Genomic DNA, 19,465 nt, shown 5'->3' with positions numbered 1-19,465 from the left:
TAAAACAAGTGAGAAAAAATATTTATAAGTTAATTATATAGAATAGAATAGACTAGACTAGAATAGAATAGAATAGAATAGAAGAGCCCTTGGGGGAAATTACAGCAGCAGAGTATCAAAATAAACCCCAATAGAAAAATATCTAGAAAACAATATGTCAACTGAATAGCGATAAAGTATCTACAGATAAAATTAAACCGAAAGATTTATTTTCTTCTTTATTTGAGCATGTGTATTGCTGTAGTGATGGGAGAAACCAGGTGTAGGCATTTATGGTGTTGATAATCCTTCTTGTCTCATCATAGAATAGAATAGAATTACTTTATTCATCCCAGCAGGGAAATTATTTCGCAATCATGATAAGAATCCGGATTTAACACGACAACAAATTCAATTCATGATGTTTGAAAACACCTGAAGGTGTCTGTAGTGTCAGCATAGTTACTTTTACTATACTGTGTATGTCGTTAAATGTGATTAAATTCAAAATTAGGATTAAATGCAGTAACGGTGCCCAGTTTAGTGAAAGGAATCAGGCTTTTCTATATAACTGGAGAAGAAACTGGAGAAAACATCTTGAAATATTGATTATTATTTGTGTTTCTGGGGGGCTATGGGTGCTGTGATATGCTGTTGTAGTCACACAGTGGCTTAGAAAAGACAGAAAAGAAGTTATAAATACTTTCTTATAGCACTTTCATTGTTATCCCAATAAATACCACAAAATACTGTGCTAGCATTTTATGTTCATTGTAAATAAAAGCCCCGAATGCTCGTCTCTCCGCTCCACAATTATGCACCACTTTTTGTAAATTACAGCTAAAAAATATGCAACATTCCATCTCACTGTCCAGCATTTAAATAAATGTTCCTTTTCAAAAAATAAATAAATATCAAGTGGAGTATCACGACAAAAATCGTAATTCTTCACTTGTTGGGTCTCAGCACCTTGACACAAAAATTCAGACTGCTGGGTAGAACATGTTTAAAATTAAAATAATAAAATCAAATCAAATAATTCTTTCTACATAAGACGTCACCATCCCTGTTTGAGGAAACTCCAGTGTTTGGGTTTTTGGCTTCCTTTGGGAGAGAACGTCGCTGTTCTCTGAACCATTTCAGAATCATCATCATGTAACTGCTAATCAACAGGCCTTGACTGCAGAGGACACATTTCAAACTGCGCTGATGGGACACAAACAAAACAGAGAGCGTTTGCAGACAGCAGCAGCAGCACCTGCTCTCTGAGCCGTTGGACCGAACGTCGCTGCCAGCTCAGGGATTCCTGTGCACATTAGCGTCTGCGTGGCTTCAACAGTTTTGGTGAAAGTACACGAGCTGCTGGCCCGCCCTCCGTCCCTCTGACCCCCGTCCTATTCTCTGCCTCTCTCCTGTTGTCCCAGCATGGCTGCAGGATGGCTGCGCTTTGGCCTCTCCCTCTGCTGCTCTCCCAGCGTCTCTGGGCCTGTTTGGCCCTGACCCTCCCGGAGGAGCCTCACGACGGGCCCCCGTCGGCGGGCTTTGACGCCGGCCGCGTCGGCCCATCTGTGGATCTGCCCGGTGCTCTGAGGGTGTTCAGCTTGGACTACCACCACGTGCAGGCTCCCTTTGAGATTGTGTTGTGGATAATGCTGGCCTCACTGGCCAAGCTGGGTAAGGCCGACAGCAGCGTTTCTCTGACAGAATGTTGAAAACGGTGGGGGGGAGGAAGAGAAAACCTTGCTCAAATTCAGGGCGAGAAATGTGAAATGTCAGGAATACTATCAAATGTCCATAAGATGGCAGATTTGGTGTAAAGTGCCAATTCACAACAAATGTCATCTCCAATCGTTTCAATTCATCTGTATATACACTCCAACTGATCCTAGTTAAACAACAAAACATTTAAAACACACATAGAAACAACAATTTAACATTATCTTCGTAAATATTGGGCATTAGATCAAGAGTGCCTTTAAAGGACTTTGAACTGCCTTGTTGCTGAAATGTGCTAAACAAATAAACTTGATTGATTTATTGATTAATCATCAGAACATTGTATAACTGAAAAATGTCAGCAATTTGGCCAAATCAGCCAAATTACTGAAATTCTGTTAAAATTTCATAACATTTGTCAAGGACTACAGTAAAATCAGGGAAGCATCTCTCCAGGTTTCAGATAAATGAGAAAAGGAGCAGTCCAGTGTTTACGGTGGAAGGCTGTAGATGTAGCCAAATGCAGAATCTATAGACCTATAGCACAGACTGCTGAGAAAGCATGTTTTTTATCCCCTAAATGTTACATCAAAATTTTAATGCCAGATGGAAATTACCGAAGTACAAATAAGAAGGAGAAAGCTATCCAAACCCACCGCATCTGAAATGAAAAATTTTAAATTACCTCCCGAACATATTGATTGGTTTTTGAGCAAGAAAAGCCTGTTTCAGGTCACAATCTTATTTAACTAGTCCACTCAAAAACATTCATTTAGGTGGTTTCTTTGTTACTTTCAGCCATTTAGAGGCAGACTTTCTGTTGATTTTTGGATCATTTTTTTGTTGACTGATAAAAGTCCCAAATTATTCTCCTTCGCGATAATCTGGTGGAGTAGACTTACCAGACTATCGCTGACCTTCCTTCTTTTTTCTGACTGTGTCCCCTGGTTTCCCTAGATAGAAAAAAAAAAGTTAATTAATTTGAATAATAAACTGAGTTGATAACTAGAATTAACTTAAGTCAGTTTATCCCAACCTTTTAGTACAAAAACCTGTCACATAAGACATGGTGACTTGATAGCCCAAATCAGTCAAAATGTGGTTTAACAAATTCTCTGAGTAAATCAAACTTTTTAAACTTCATATTTTGAAACAGTTTTATTCTTATTTGGTAATATAGAAAGTCAGAGTAATCTGCTGACCCCATTTGAGTTTCCCCCTCTTGGTGTCATCCTCTCAGGTTTCCACTGGTCCGGTCGAGTCCCAGCTGTTGTCCCAGAAAGTTGCGTCCTCATCATGGTGGGCCTGCTTGTGGGAGGGGTGGTCTACGGGGTCCGCCACTCTGCTCCCCCTACTCTGAGTGCCGACGCGTTCTTCCTCTTCCTGCTCCCGCCCATCGTTCTAGATGCAGGTTACTTCCTGCCTGGGAGGCTGTTCTTTGAAAACCTTGGTACCATCCTCTGGTTCGTACCTCGGCTGCTTAGTTTTCTTTTAACAAAAGAAAACTAAAACAAATCTGCTTGTGATTAAATTTGAATAAAATTGTTAATATGTTACCCAAGATGCAACTTGCGAAGTTGCAAAAGCCACGAACAGGAGAGAAGAAGACCTTCCTGTTGCTCCACCTGCAGGTATGCGGTGCTGGGAACCCTATGGAACGTGCTGGGCATTGGCCTGTCTCTGTACGGCGTTTGCCTGCTGGTTCCAGACTCTCTGGGAGACATCTCTCTGCTCCACTGCCTGCTGTTTGGCTCGTTGATCGCTGCCGTTGATCCCGTGGCCGTGCTTTCCGTCTTCCAAGAGATGCACGTCAATGAACAGCTGCACATCTTGGTGTTTGGAGAGTCGCTGCTCAACGACGCTGTCACAGTGGTCAGTGGTGTTTGCAGACATGGTTTTTTTCTACATGAAGAACCTACTGAAGTGCACTTCTCCATCTCTTAGGTGCTCTACAAGCTCTTTGAGTCCTTTCTGCGGCTGCCTTCGGTGACTGGATTGGATGTACTGGTGGGAGGTTTGAGGCTGATAGTGGTGGGTTTGGGAGGCTTCTTTGTGGGACTGTTCTTTGGCTTGGTGGCAGCTCTCACCTCACGGTTCACCTCCAGAGCCCAGGTCATCGCTCCCCTCTTTGTCTTCCTGTATTCCTACCTGTCCTACCTGACTTCAGAAATGCTTCACTTCTCAGGAATCATGGCGTGAGTATTGATGTCCGTCATCCCAACCCTTTATAAAGGCTACTGTAATGCACTAGCAAGGACCACACCATGATGCGAATTTAAGGATTCTTTTTTTTAAAGACGGGACGTTGGCTGAAGGAAGGGATGGATGGGTTGAATGAATTGGATGAGTGATGAGTCACCTGTAGGGAGACATGAATGGAGACTCAGTGTGGGGCACAGTCTTCAGAAACTATTCTCTCCTGAGCCTGTTAAGGACCCTCAAGATGGAACTTGAAACAGAGACAGGTTAGGAGGCAATCTGCAGGACGGGATGAAGTTGAAGGCAAGGGACAAGGTGATGAAAGAAGGGATGAAGGCATGGAGCAAGGGATGAGGTGATGGATCAATGGATGAAGGATAGAGCAAGGGCTGAAGGATAGAGGAAGGGATGAAGGATGGAGGAAAGGATGAAGTATAGAGGAAGGGATGAAGGATGGAGGAAGGGATGAAGGATAGAGGAAGGGATGAAGGATAGAGGAAGGGATGAAGGATGGAGGAAGGGATGAAAGATGGAGGAAGGGATGAAGGATAGAGCAAGGGCTGAAGGATGGAGGATGGGATGAAGGATAGAGGAAGGGATGAAGGATAGAGGAAGGGATGAAGGATAGAGGAAGGGATGAAAAATGAAGGAAGGGATGAAGGATGGAGGAAGGGATGAAAGATGGAGGAAGGGATGAAGGATAGAGCAAGGGCTGAAGGATGGAGGAAGGGATGAAGGACAGAGCAAGGGCTGAAGGATGGAGGATGGGATGAAGGATAGAGGAAGGGATGAAGGATAGAGGAAGGGATGAAAAATGAAGGAAGGGATGAAGGATGGAGGAAGGGATGAAAGATGGAGGAAGGGATAAAAAGATAGAGGTATGAGCGGGTAATGAGGGGGCCCTCACTCACTCAGGTAGGGTGAGTGAGGGTGGGTGTTGAAAGAGCATTATGGCTGTGGAGTGCCAAGTGAATTGAGTTATAGACGAGTGATCAGAGGGTTGGTGGAGGTTTGGTCCTGCTCCTGAACCTACCTTATTAACTTCATTAATCAGTATTGTTTTTCCCCAATCCTGCAGCATTGTGACCTGTGCTGTGACCATGAAACAGTACGTGGAGGCTAACGTGTCAGAGCGCAGCAACACCAACATCCAATACTTCCTGAAGATGTGGAGTAGCGTGAGTGAGACCTTGATCTTTGTCTTCCTCGGTGTGTCCACCATACAAGACATACACATGTGGAGCTGGCCCTTTGTCTGTTCCACCCTGCTGCTCTGCCTCGTCTGGAGGGCCACAGGTATTTCTTACGTACAAAATGACTTCAGACTTTAAAGAACGTCTCTTGCTCAAACATCATCCCTATGTGTAAGGCGTTCTCTTGCTCACCGCTGTGGTGAACAAGCTTCGGAGGAACGCCGTGACCTTTAGAGACCAGTTCATCATCGCCTACGGTGGCCTCAGAGGAGCAATCTGCTTTTCTCTGGTCTTCCTCATTGATGACTTCCCAAAGAAGAGGCTCTTCATCACAACCACCATCGTGGTCATTCTCTTTACCGTCTTTGTGCAGGTGAGGAATAAATGTAGTGTGCACCACAACAGCTCAATCAACAGAAGGGGTGATTTTAGATTTTTACCCACCCTGCTTGGTTATTAGGGGATGACCATCAAGCCTCTGGTGGAGCTGCTGGACGTGAAGAGGAAGAAGAGAGCTCTGCCTACTGTCAGCGAGGAGATCCACAGCAGGGTGAGACTTCATAACATCTAGCTCAGCTGCTTAGCTGCAGTTTCCATCTGCAGATAGCCATTTTCACACCTTACACAGATTCTCAGATGCACAACACATGAATGTACTTTGACCTAATCCACTCCACTGCAGCTCTGGCTGTCAAAGGTTATTGCAACAACCGGAGGAGAACCTCCTCCTTAACTCAAATCTTTAACAGGTTTCCTTTCAGTACTGTCCCTTACTTGGCTTCTTCCACCTTCACATCAGTTCTGATCAGTTTCCTGTATCAGCTGACGTAAGGCATCCTCACAGCATGATGCTGCCATCTCCTTGTTTTATCGTGGAACATTTTGTTCAGGGTTGTGATGCAGTGATAAGTTTCTACCACAATTAGTATTTTACACGTCTGCCAAAAACTTCAATTTTGGCTTCTTATCAATGCTTTTCTTCCATAACGAGGATATTTGTTTAACATATGAGTGATAGCAGCCCTGTCAACAGATTGTCCCACTGGAGCTATAGATCTCTGTGGCTCTTCCAGAGTTACCATGGGTCATCTGACTGTGTTTCTGGATAATGCCCTTTCTTTGCCTTTAACAGGTAGCAGTTCTTTGAGGGTTTGGATGAGGGGCCTTGGGGTCTGACAACCCTAACCCGGTTTACTTTCAAGACGAAGCTAAAAGCTTCACTTTTTGATAATGCTCACAGTTAGAGACGTTCACCCCGAGCTATCATTGTGGTTATGTTGCCATATATTTGGGATGCAGGACACACTGAGCCCTTTTTATTATTGTGCTACTATTTCCTACTACTCTAAAATTATGGATCATCTGTACTTTTTGCTGCCAATAACTTCATTTCTTTTACTTTTCTCTTTTCATGGAAGCCACAACTGCTTCATGTTCTGTTTGACGACATACTTGGCCCTGTCCTTTTGTGTTTAACCCTGACTTTCTCCTACATAAGCTTAATGAGACTATAGTTGCCACCATCTACAGTACATGTTCTCTGATTTTCATCTCATAGATTTTACTACTCAGAGCTTCTTGTTTAGCTATTTTTCCTCTTGTAGCGGTTGCTATCAGTAACTGCATGACAGTACCTATCCTTTAACAGAAAGTACTAATCAACCCGTTTGTGTTTTGTGTGTCTCTACTCTATCCTCTGAGACAGATTTTGCTAGATATTTGTTCCTGGTAAAAAGGAGTCGTTCATTCTATCCCATATTGCTCAGCCAAGAGGAAGGATTTCTGCATAGTCAGTGTTTCTGTGAAATTGATTTGGCACCCTTAGACATAGATATAATATAAAATTAGGTTTTTTTTTGTCCTAAAAGGTACTTTAAGATTGCCTTTGTTTTGAAGAAGTACAATATAATTCAAATGAAGTTCATTAAACCAACCAAATTGCATGTCAACTGACAAGGAAAGCATGTTTAGTCCCATGTTAAGACAACTGTGTGAAAGGTTGAGCAAAGGCAGATTTTAATAATAAGTGTGATGTATGGAAATGAAGATATAACATCTGCTTTTAGGTCTTAGACCATCTGCTCTCAGGAATAGAAGATGTGGTTGGCTACTGGGGGCAACATTACTGGAGAGACTGGTTAGTTTATCTCATCCCCCCCCCCCCCCCCCCCTTTTTTTATTCTGGAAAGTTGGTGTTTTTTCTGATCATGTGACGCAAAACAGCCACTAGGTGGTGGCAGCAAATAATTCATAACGTGGAACTTTTTCCATCTGTGGTTTGTGTTTGTGTGAGGTTTGAGCAGTTCAACAAGAGGTACCTTCGACGTTTCCTTATCGGCGAGCATCACCAGGCTCGCTCCAGCATCCTGAGAGTCTACCAGGAGCTGGAGAGGAGGGAGCAGCAGGGGGGCGAGGAGGCACCGCCACCGTAAGAGGACAGAACCGCAGAACCCACCCAATATTCCTACGGGAGTTCAGAAAGTTGATCTACTAAGGATTTCTGGTGTAAACCAAGATTTAGAAAAAAAACCAAACTGATCCGAGCCTTTTCTTTAAACTGACCCGGTCTGACACTGTGGACCTTAAGGACACATTTGAACTGCCAACATCTGAACGTTTAACATACAACTTTTCTGGTTTTTAAGTATCTTATTGAACAGGTTTAAATTTTACCCACGTGAGGCAAATTTACAATTACTACGGTATTCGTGGCCATCGTTGGTGTTATTATCTAATAGAAACCAAACATCCACATTCTCACATAAAACCTCAATCATGCCTGAAAGAAAACACTTTCTGCGACAGACTGGCGACCCGTCCAGGGTGAACCCCGCCTGTCGCCCGAAACGTTAGCTGGAGATAGGCACCAGCAACCCTCCTGGGTGTTAGACAATGGATGAATGAATGGATGGATGGAGAAAACACTTTATGAACGTTCACACCTTTCCTTTCAGAGTGGACCCCCGCCCTGGCGGCCGTCCCCTCTTGCCGGAGGAAATGGACAGCATCAGGCGTATTCTGTCCAGAAACCTGCAAAACTTTAACAAGAAGGTAGATTACAAACCCTCCTCTGAGGTTCCTCCCTGCGTCCAGCCACTGGAGGGAATAAACGTGACAGTATGTGAAATCTGACCGCAGCAGACTCCAGCCTACAGTAGACACACCTTGCACCAAGATGGCTCAGCGAAGACGGCCCTGCACAGACATCAGAGCCTTCCAGAGAGACACACCTGTAGCAGAAGCGCGCTCTGCCCACAGGTAACCGGGAAAAAACACACATCCAGAGAGAAGCTATTTCAGTTTCAGAGTGCTTTATATATCTGTTTATGTGCAGAAATGAAATTTAAACACGATTCAATTAGACCGTCAATGCAAGCTGATTTAGTTCAAAAGAATTTGTGGTGGCAATTTATTTAGAAATTAGGAGAATTTGAAGATCAATCAGTCCCGTCTATGTGTACAGCCCATTTCAGCAAGTAACTAACATTACGTTTTGACAAATGCCATCATCAAAATCATCAATGCACGTCGAATATGTTGGTCAATAATCCATTTATTATGGCTCAAGAGCAAATCTTAAAAAGGTTTTAGTCTTTATTTAAAGGAATTCTGTGTTTCAGATGTTTTCTGGAAGTTTAGTCCAGATTTCTGGTGCTTTCCAGCTGAATGCTGCTTCTGCACGTTTGGTTCTGGTTCCGGGGATGTAAGCTACATCTTTACTTCCTTTCTCTGTTATTTCCAATGTCAGCGGGCGCAAGGAGAGTTCTCCAAGTCTTACAGAGGGAGAGCACGACTCAGCAGATCTCACACAGGTAAGGAAGAACGCTGACAACGTAACGGTCACAAAAAGATGCTTAATGCGTCAGAAAGTGTTGATCCTTCTTCTATTTCTATCTGAAATGTTGCACAGGACGCCAGCAGATTGTTACACAATGTGGGTTTTCTTCAGAGTGATTATAAATAAACATATAATTATGAGTTTCAGCTAAAGTACATATTTTTTGTAGCCTTTAACTAACTTTTTTTTTTCTTTTTCATAAATCTGGCTGAATATTTGACCACTCCACTTAGTTCATTCAAGTTGGCTAGTTTTTTGGAACTGGTCAGGTTTTCATCAGTCCTGGGAGGCTTTGTTAAAGCCATTCAGAAAGCTTCTTGTAAGCTTGGGAAGTTTTAATCAAATGATCTTTACTCAACAGCTAATTGCTCAGAAAGACCAGGAAATATCAATGAATCACCAAGGTTGAAGCTTGTAACCTGAGAGCTTCTGGAAGACCAGCCACTATGTCCGCAGCAGACTAGACTTTTTTTGTCCTCCGTCATTTTGACCGACAGTATTTAAAACAATCGGTCATGTATTATTTGTATCCATTCTCACTCCCAACTCGTCATATATTCACTCATCGGACGGTCCGATGCGTAGGTCACGTAAAACATGTGACCTACCCAAATCGTCAACATGTGCAGCACACTGCGCATGTTACGGTCTAATTAACTTCTGCATCGTCATTTATTTCCTCAAGAAAAACTTCCGGCTCCTCTGTTTAGACTATAAATGGATTAGCTCAATGTTGCATTCTCTTTCGTTTTCTCTGGTCTATATGTAATGGAGACTGGAATTAAACGCGCCATTTCTACCAAAGATTTGGAATGCGCTGGTGAACCCGACGCTCCAAAGCGTCCGGTCCATAATTCTTAAACAGGCTGTCAGCTGCTGGTCAGAAAGACACATTTAGTTCAGTGTCCATGAGATGATTTTCAAAAAGGATTTTTTTTTTTATTGATTGATTTTAGTTGCCTCTGCGATGAACTCTTTGCGTAAAGTCTATCCCATGCGCACCAGTCAAGGGTGTTAATTATAACCTGTCAAAATGACCGACGGGCTTCAAATTTTCCCGCCGTTTAAAAAAAATAAACGGTCAAATACGGAAAATATTCCGTCAGCGCGACCTCTGGTCCGCAGCGAGGCAAATTCAACACCGACACGGACTGGAAGAGAGCTGACCTAGAAAGAATTTCATGCTCCAGAATCGACACCTTCCAGCTCTGCTGAAGTGAACAGTGGTCCACATCAACAAGCCGGACGCCTTGGGAGAGACGTGCTAAGGTCCAGAGAGACAAAGACTGAGATACTCTGTGGCAAAGTGGATTTAAATCATCCAGCTGGCATTTCATAAGTTCAGAATCTGGTATGGAAATCTAAAACACCTGGACTAGACTAACTTGTGCTGGATTATTTAGGACATTTTTATTTTTATCAGGCGACTGAGATGAGCACGGAAATTTGCTCTGAGTCATACGATACTGATTTCAGGGTCTTGAAAAGACAGCGTGGATTTGTTAAAACAAAACATTAGATGATGGCAGGGTGAAGGAAAACGGGCTTTTTGAAGGGTTTGAATCATTTGACATGGTTAAGTGTGAAAGAGAACCGCACCTGCTGAAAACGTAACAAATGTTGATTCAATTTTGATCCAGTCTGGATTAGTTGAAACTCCTCCAGCTGTCCCAATGTCTGCTCAACTGTCCTTGTGAAAAATAACTGTGATTTCTCTCCGTCTTGCAGTGTGCTCAGCAAGCCCGAGACGGTCCGACCCCCCCGACTCTGTAGACCCGGCTGCTCTGAATCCGACTCAGCCATCGGATCCCGAACCTGCTGCGGAGGAGCAGCAATCTCCGCTGCACCGGGCGCCGGTAGAGAGAGCAACAAAGAAACAACTCAGCTTTGTTCTGGAAAGGGAGACGCATCAATAAAGGGAGAGAGTGGCTGCGTTTCCATCACAAATATACGCAGAACTTGGCCGTTGTCCGAAAACAACAAAACAAAACACACGTTAAATAAGAATGTGCTTCCATTAAACCAGAAAGCCAATGAAAATCACAGGTGAATGCGTTTGTTCATGCAATAAGTCGTTAAAAAACATGCCTCCACATGATCCCACAACCACTTCCTGTCGCCTTCTCCTTCGTCTTTTCCACTAGTTGTAACGTCCGGTTGTTGCTCATGATTCCTGAGATGCAAAAATAATCTTCCCATTGCTGTTTTGCGAAATACGCTATTTTCAATACACATGAAAACCTACCAACTTTTTTATTGAAAAATGATCTCCCCTCCCCCCAAATTGGCAGGTTTCCAATAAGCACATTTATTTTTTAAATGTCCAATTGCAAAATGATGTGGTCGATGGAAACGCAGCTACTGAGGAAGAAGAAGGAGCGTTAATAAAGAGTCGGTCGTAGCGGTAGCTGCTACGTAAAGCTGCTGTGAACAGTTTATGGACACAGTCCACACAAAGCTCTTGAAATGAAGGAAATGGTTGTATGTTCTTGAGTGTCGCAAGCAAACAATAAAGCTCTACTCATACTTGACGGCATCAGGTGGAGCTTTCAGGCTCATTCCCACCTTCAGTCTCATTTATTTCCAACGCCTCTTCGTCATAAACACTAACACTCTGTCCACATTCCCCTCTCCCACAGACCCTTCTCTTCGCACACTCGCTGGTAATCTGACGAGGACATACATTACTACGTCCCAAAATAACTCGTGTCTCCCCCTCCCTCCCATTCACCCTCCTCTCGCTGGAACAGCCTGACAGGACTTCTTAGGGGCCGGGACAGAGGATTTAGTTTAGGTGGACGCTGATGAGGACCTGAGGACCTCAGGCTCCGGGACAAGGGACAAAGAAGGTTTAGGAACATGAAAATAGGAGCTGCAGCTTTGGCCGGGGGAACTTTTGGGGTGGTGGGTGCCCTGTGTTTCCTCGTGGCCTTCAGTACAGACTACTGGCTGGTAGCCGTAGAAGATTGTAACTCAGATGAGCCCACCAAACCCCACCCAACATGGGGCAAAGACGCTAACAGGACAAAGGTAGGCCACCTTCTTTCTGCCACGCCTAGTCCAAGATCTCTGTCACAAAAGAACGACACGGCCCGCTTTCATGGCGATGGATTACATGACGACCACAAAAAGACTACTATGGAAGCTAGTCAGATGTTTTGTAAACAGTGGCGCGCTAGACACGTCTGTCAGGATATTTAAAGACACAGCGATGCTATGTAGCGCTGCGCGTCCATAAATATGGAGGCGCAGGACTCCAATCCCCACAACAGGTGGTGTTGAGTCGTCTCGACGTGTCTGAAAAAACAAACGTTTGGAGATTGAGTTGCAATTTTTATGGGATAGAACAACTCAGTGTTGTGCATTACTATGACTACAAAGTGAACAAAGAACAGCAACACATTTTTTAAATTTTTGATAAATAAAATCTGGAAGGTATGGCAAACACTTCAGGCCCCTGCACTCTCAAAACTCTGGTAAAACTGACGCTCCGCATCGCCCTGAAGTTATGGTCCCTGCAGCGGCAGCATCGGGAAGCTGATCGTGTCAACGGGAGGAAGGGAAGAACAGCGCAGTGATGTGAGAGACATGAAACATGTTAGAGGCTGGAAAATACTTGAAACTGAGGCCCGACATTAAAAATGTAGCAGGAACTACAATGGGCTGGGTTGCCATGGCTTAAGACAAAGTCCAACTGAGAAACTTCGAATCTCATGTTAGCAGGCTCTTTGCAAAGGGAAAATATATATATATACAGTACAGACCAAAAGTTTGGACACAACTGTGTGTCCAAACGTTTGGTCTGTACTGTATATATATATATATATATATATATATATATATATACACTGAAGTTTTGTGGTTGTAGCATAAAATGTTGTTTGTGAAAACAGACGGCATGAATACTCATCTGTCTGAAGGGCAGAGGAGTCACGGTGTCAATTATATATTTATATTACAGTTGAAATGATTAACCAGATTAATTGTGTTGAATCGATTATTGAAATAATTGTCAACCAATTTAGTAATCGATTAATCATCACCTCAAGTATTCAGACGCTGAAGCATGCAATTTGCTGGAAGGCCAAAAACACTCAGTGAGAAAAGTGCAGCAATGAAGCCAAAACTGTTTAAAACATACAAACATTTTGCATTGAAGACGAAGAAAAAAGAACATCTTTATTTTAAGTGGTTCCACACAGAACTCCTCAAATGACTCCTTTGATTTCAGATAAAAATCAAATCAGTTCTTAAGCAGCTTTTGCTGTCCAGTTATTAATAAGTTAACTCAAAGTATAACATATTATCCCTACACTGTATTGATTAGGTCGAGCAGAAACAGCTGGGCTTTTCACACGTCCATGTTAGACGTATTTTTTTAGCTGCAGATGCATCTTTGCTACAACATGCTACGTTATTGCATTTTACGCAATAAAATTGTTTTGTGTGTGTTTAAAAAGGAATTGAGTTGTTTATTTGCATCTAGCAAAAATATATTTTTTAAAAACTTCAATAAAAAAATGTGCCGATTTCTTTTTTATCAGGTTAACGCTGGGTTACAGCAAACATCTTTTTGGGACGTTGTCTGTGGTTTTTCAACTGAATTAGGATTATTTTTGCACAGCTGAATCCAAAAATGACATCCATTTGTCTCAATCAGGTCCGATTTTTATTCCAATTTGATTTATAGGAAGCCGATCTTCTGACTAAAATGATGGTATTTTTATGACGTTATCACGTCGTTTCTGTTGATATTTCTCATCCAACAGAGGTTTTAGGAGAAAACTTTTTTTTTTCTAACAGAGTGTATTAATTAAATGCCACAAATTTGAATTTTTTGTAAATTGAATAATAAACACTGATAAGAAAATTGAACATTACGTCTCTGTTGCTCTTCAGTCCGGATTGAATCTCTCTTCCTGCTCTTCTGTCATTGATCCAGATTCTCAGGAAAAACCGACTCATATGTGAGAACAAGTGACGCATTTTGACGGTCATGTTGCTCCATAGTTCAGAAAGTTGAAGTGATTGAGCAAAAACCAATGTGATTTTTGATTTATCTCGTCAAAATGACCCCAAAACAGCTGAAAAACCGCAGACAGTGTTTTTGGCTGTTGACCAGCGCAATCGATTAATCGTCAGAATAATCGACATCGACTGATATGTTATTGCCGGAGAAACTGAAGGCAGTTACGAATCCCTCGAGGAATTCAATTTAAATGCGATGCCGTTCTTCTCTCCGCGCAGCAGATCACACTTTACAAAAATCAAAAGCCAATCCACAGCTGATTTCATGGCTTTAGAGGAACCAGAACTATCAAATCAACGGATCTCCTTAGTAAAAACCATGAAAGTACTCCTTTAATCTTCCAGTTTATTCTTCCATGCAGCACATGTGGGGAAAAAAGAAAGAAAAGAAAATCCACAAAGCTCATTGAGACGGACATATTTATGAAAGCTAATCCCCCCGTGAACTCACCACGGCGACAAAGTCTTTCATTTTCAGTAAAGGACGATGATTAAAGTTGTTGTGTTACGCAGCACCACCAGCCACGCTCCCGTCAAGCGAGTGGAGAGTTTTCTCTCCTTTATGAGTTTCCTCCAGGACGCCTCAGAGCAGCAGGCCGTAATCAGGACCAGGTTTGATGCCGCGAGACACAGAGCGACGCGGAGCTGCTCTCCTAGACGTCTGATTGACAAAAGTTGACCAAAGAAAAAACAAAGAAATACATTTAAGTGTCTGCTTCTGTGATGTCTGTCCCCGTTTCTCTCTCAGATCCAGCCACGTGAAGCCGCCGCTGTTGCTCCTTCGTGGGTCACTCTGCACCACGAGGGGTTTTTCAGGCGCTGTGTGTTTCTAGTGGAGCCCTCGACGCCGGCGCTCCTGGCCACATTCATCAGTATGTTGAGATTGACCGTTTTTCCACTAAAATATATTGAACTTTGTTTTTTTTTTCTTTTTTAAATTGGGGGTTGCGATGACATGCCCCCACGACAGCCGAGTGAAGAGAAACTTGTTGACTCTTTGCCATTTGCTTCGCCTGTTCAAACTGCAGCAAACCCGCCGGGGGCTAAGGTGTGTTTCCGTGGTTACCTCTTCCCGCTGCCAGTCACACTCGGAGACGTTCCTGGGACAGTTTATGATGCTACTGCAGGTAACAAGAAAATAAAAACATAACTGGACCCCAAACTTAGTCCTTTATTCCCTAGACATTTTTTCTTGGATATTTGAATTCGAAGTATATCAGGACCTAGAGGATGTATTTGAACGGTTCTGGCGTCAAAATAAAGCTAAAACTCTGGAGAATACTCTGGAGAGGTCTAAAAAAAAAAATCTATATTATCGAGTCAGAGCAAATACATATGTAGCGCAAAATGTAAAATAAAAAATTAATAAAAATATTCTAATAGGATACATTTTGTGATGTGGATTATCCGTGAACGTATGCAGTTGCAATCCAGAACCTCTTGCAATCCACAGTACAGACTCTGGACATTTACTGTACCAAGTTACATCCCCCCAAAAAATGATGCTAATAAATTTTAGAAAGGTATTGGTTGACAAAAGTCCATGCAGACATTCCTAATGTGCCATTCTGACACCTTGTGTGCAATTATAAAATTCTATGTCTTTTATTTTTATATTTCTCTCCCCCTTCACTTATATCTTCCTATAAATATTCACTGAAAAACAATGGTTTTTGCAACAATACAAAAGTCAAAGTTCTGTTAAAAAGAACTCTCCTGTTTGTTCTCCACTCTGGTCATAAAAACCTTATCTTATCTTATCTTATCTTATCTTATCCCTTGAAGGTGTGTACTTCTTCTGAATCATTCTTCAAATCATCCTACCTCCAGGATGTAGGATGATTTGGCACAAACTTTTCTCTACCAGGCTGGTAGAGAAAAGTTTTATTTCCACTCAGACATTTCACCAGCCACAGTTTTTATTTCTTCTTTCGATTACAAACCCCACCAGTACAAGCAAATTATAGAAAATGTATGATTTATTCTTAACTCTATAAAAACCAATTTACTGACAATAAGTTCACCATACAGATGTACAGAATAATAAAACATAAAGCATGGACACCTAAACAGGGTTGCAGTGCAATAAATTAATTTGAAGTAATTACTAACGTCAAACTTTAACTACACAAGTTTGTTGAACATTTCCACATTTTGGCAACAACTCTCCCTGATAGGATTTATTAAATGTGTCTAGTCATTTTAAAAATATTTTTAAATTGTATCAATAGCTGTCTGGGTGTGGCAAGTGCAATTGAACAAAAAGAAAAGAGAGAACTTTCTCACACTTCATGATTTTTCAGCAATAGAAGCAGGTTAGCTTTTAGGGCTGCAACTAACGATTGTTTCTAGTAAGTGATTATTCTATCAATTACTTTTGATGATTTATCTGATATTTTGTAATTAATCTGATCAAAACTGGCACATTCTCAAGATGTTTTGATATACCAGATGATCCTATTTTATAAATACATTAAAAGATGCACATAAACCAATAATGTTAAATTACTTAACATGCAATAACTTGGCATTCCTTTTGTGAATGCTTGATCATTTGTAGCAAAGGATACATCTGCACCTAAAAAATAAAAACACTTTTAACATCCACATGTGAAAAGCTCAGCCATTTCTGCTTGACTTAAAATCAATACAAGGTAGAGCTGATCTATTGGATTATTATTATTTGATTAGCCAACTAATAATTGGATTGCAAAAGGCGCTTACTTCTTTCAGAACTTTAACAAAATTTGAGGCCGGTGATTATTTCAAGAATCGATTCGTGCAGATTAATCCGATTAATCGTTTCAGCCCAAATAACTTTTTCTCTCTTTTTTTACAAATTAAATCCAAATCTGGAGTCTGTTTGATAATCTAACGCGAGACAAACGCAGAGTGAATCTTTAAGAGAGGAAGCTGGTTTTTAAAGTCCTTGCGTTTGTGTTCCCCGCAGTGTTCCGAGGGTTCTGGACCGTCCTGATCGTAGTCGGGCTGCTCTCCGCTCTGACCGGAGGCCTGCTGCTGGTCTGCGGCGTTCCCTTCATCAGCAGCAAACTGTACCGGCTGGGCGGGGCGCTCCTCATCACTGCGGGTAAAACACAGGCAGCCGTGACGCGTGCGCATGTGTCCGACGTGTTCGACGCATTAAGGCTTCGCCTGCGGTCAGCTGTTCATTTGAGTCACGTGACATAAAAAAAAAAGAGAAAAGAAACATGCCCAAACACCAAGAGCAGCAGATGTCTCTCTGCTTTTGTCGTCTCCATGACAACAGCAGGCGGCAAACACCGCTGCGCGTTCCTGCGCAGTCGCTGACGGCGACGATTGTCTCCGTTTCTGTTTCTCTCTGTCTCCTCCTCCCGCTCTCTGCAGCCGGCCTGCTCCTGCTCTTGCTGCTGCTCTTCGTGCTCTGGATGGAGGCGGTGGACGTGAGCAGCTACGTCCTGCAGGAGGCGAGGGGAGAGTGTCCGGACGCCGAGGTCTCCGTACACTACGGCCTCTCCTTCATGGCGGCCGCCGCCGGCGTTCCCCTGGAGGTCCTGTCCGGGCTGCTCTTCCTGCTGGCGGGCCGCACGCTGCGCGCCGGCAGATGAGCCGAGCGGCCGGCCGGAGAGACGAGAACGGACACATTTTATCGTGGAACATGCTGTGCCATGCAAACGTTTTCACACTTTTTCACTTTTTCCCCACATCACAGCCACAAACTTCGATGTATGTCATTTGGGATTTGGGAACTACTTTTTGATTTAGCTGCAAGTGTTTCGGACCTTTTACCTTCTTCAAATGAAATGAAATTGGCGTTAAACATTTTGTCATTTATTATTCAGTGTTTCCAGAGAGGTCATCAAAGGTCAACGAGTCCCCCACGTTTACAGAATCAAGACAATTTGGTGTCAGTCAGCTGTACTGCAACATTTGTTTAGAAATATAGCACAATGAATTTTATCAGTTTTGTTTGCTAATTTATTTTTATTTGCTTTATTTAACCGGGTAAAACCACTGAGATCCAAATCTCACTTTCAACAGAGACCTGGGCAGAAATCTGCAGCACACAACAACCTGGTTACACCAAAGTAAAGCAAATGACAACATGCGCACAAGTTTAAAACGGATTGCAAAACAGGATAAAAGCAACGACACTGATTGATTGAATCACGTTTTTAATGTGTGTGTGTGTGGGTGTGTGTGTGTTTAGAGCAGGTTGATTTCTGGTGACCTCCGGAAACCTTTTGTTTTGAAATCTTTTAAAGATTTAAAATGTCACAAATGAAATTTTTGCTGCACAAATGCAGCACAGCTGGTTGGCTCCATATTAAATGTTATGATCTCTGGAAACAGTTATAAATATTGTTAAAATCATAGCGACACAAACCAGTTCTGTTTATTTTGAAGAAGGTGATTCTGGGGTCAACGTTTCTCAGGTAGTGGAAAGGAGATGATATATACGGTTCTATATTTGTTAATGTTTTAAGTGTCAGTCTGTGTTGCTCCTCAACTAAATCCACTATAACGACTTTCATCCGGAAGTCACTTAATTTGTAATAAATGTGTATAAGTTAAATCTCAGTAGAAATGTTATATGTGGTGCGATATCATCTGTTTTGTAATTATTTTCATTTTTTTGTGTGTTTTCTTGTTCATATTTTTTTTTCTGTCAGAGTAACAAAACAGAAAACAATGAAGGAAAATGCAGCTTACGTTTTAGTCGCTCGAGTTATCAGGAAGTCTTTGTTGTCACAAATGTAGTGAAATCTTGTTCTTAAAGGGACAGTTCGGGATTTTCAAAGTGTGGATGGGTTGACAAGCAGTTAGTTTCCTACCTGCAGTGGAAAACTCTCTTGGTGTTTTATTTAATACACATACAGTTCGGTTTCCTGAAAGGCTCGAGCTAAGGGGTGAAAACCTCGGGGTGTTTCTCGTCTCCAATCTCAATAGAGTCACAGTGATTCATGCAAACATAATTTTAAAAGCAAAAACCTTTTAAACTGCTGCCATGTTTGCATTATGCAGATATGCAGATGATGGTAGACCTCAGGGACTGGGCTTCGGCACCCTGGCGTAGAGCTCTTTTACTTAGATGCGTTTTTCTTGGCTCCTTTGATCTTCTTGGTTAGCTTTCTCCTTATAAACTGGGTAACGTTTATTTATGTTTTAAGCCTATTTTTTTGTCAATAAAATCAATCTTTGACCTCAACATCATCGTTCAAGGTGCTTTTTTTGTCTACGACAAATTGATGGCATCCGACTTTACAGACAGAAAAGAGGGTGTTACAGAAAACCTGCTTGGCAGCTGAGCTACGTTTGATTCAGAAAACATTTCAGCTGCAAGAAAACTCACCAAGCACTGATCTGAGGATGCAGAGTGACAGCAAGACAGACGGAAAACAAATGAAGGAAGAGAAATCCCAGGGAAAACACTCACTGGGACTGTCAAAAACTGGATTTAATATTACGTGGTAGATCGTCAGCAGTGGTTCCTGTTTGCTCTGCACGTCTATGAGACACTGGGAACGAACGA

General features: G+C 42.3%; 2 protein-coding genes across 2 annotated transcripts; both read left to right on the top strand.

The window, feature by feature from the left end:
* The first annotated feature begins 685 nt into the window (after nt 1-685).
* On the top strand, nt 686-10,913 carry LOC114139742 (sodium/hydrogen exchanger 2-like). Its single transcript, XM_028009833.1, has 13 exons — nt 686-1,653; nt 2,936-3,158; nt 3,327-3,567; nt 3,640-3,890; nt 4,973-5,190; nt 5,264-5,460; nt 5,548-5,637; nt 7,154-7,224; nt 7,381-7,515; nt 8,042-8,138; nt 8,226-8,345; nt 8,836-8,899; nt 10,654-10,913. The coding sequence occupies exons 1-13, from the start codon at nt 1,416-1,418 to the stop codon at nt 10,839-10,841; spliced, it is 2,133 nt and encodes a 710-aa protein (XP_027865634.1). The 5' UTR covers nt 686-1,415; the 3' UTR covers nt 10,842-10,913.
* Nucleotides 10,914-11,624: 711 nt separating this feature from the next.
* Nucleotides 11,625-19,141, top strand: LOC114139741 (transmembrane protein 182-like). Its single transcript, XM_028009832.1, has 5 exons — nt 11,625-11,955; nt 14,702-14,825; nt 14,982-15,080; nt 16,904-17,041; nt 17,320-19,141. Exons 1-5 carry the CDS (start codon nt 11,785-11,787, stop codon nt 17,538-17,540), a joined length of 753 nt encoding a protein of 250 aa, XP_027865633.1. The 5' UTR covers nt 11,625-11,784; the 3' UTR covers nt 17,541-19,141.
* Nucleotides 19,142-19,465: the final 324 nt, after the last annotated feature.

The sequence above is a fragment of the Xiphophorus couchianus genome, chromosome 23 (assembly GCF_001444195.1).
Source record: "Xiphophorus couchianus chromosome 23, X_couchianus-1.0, whole genome shotgun sequence".
NCBI classification, from domain to species: domain Eukaryota; kingdom Metazoa; phylum Chordata; class Actinopteri; order Cyprinodontiformes; family Poeciliidae; genus Xiphophorus; species Xiphophorus couchianus.
This window is presented reverse-complemented; position numbering and strand designations above follow the sequence as displayed.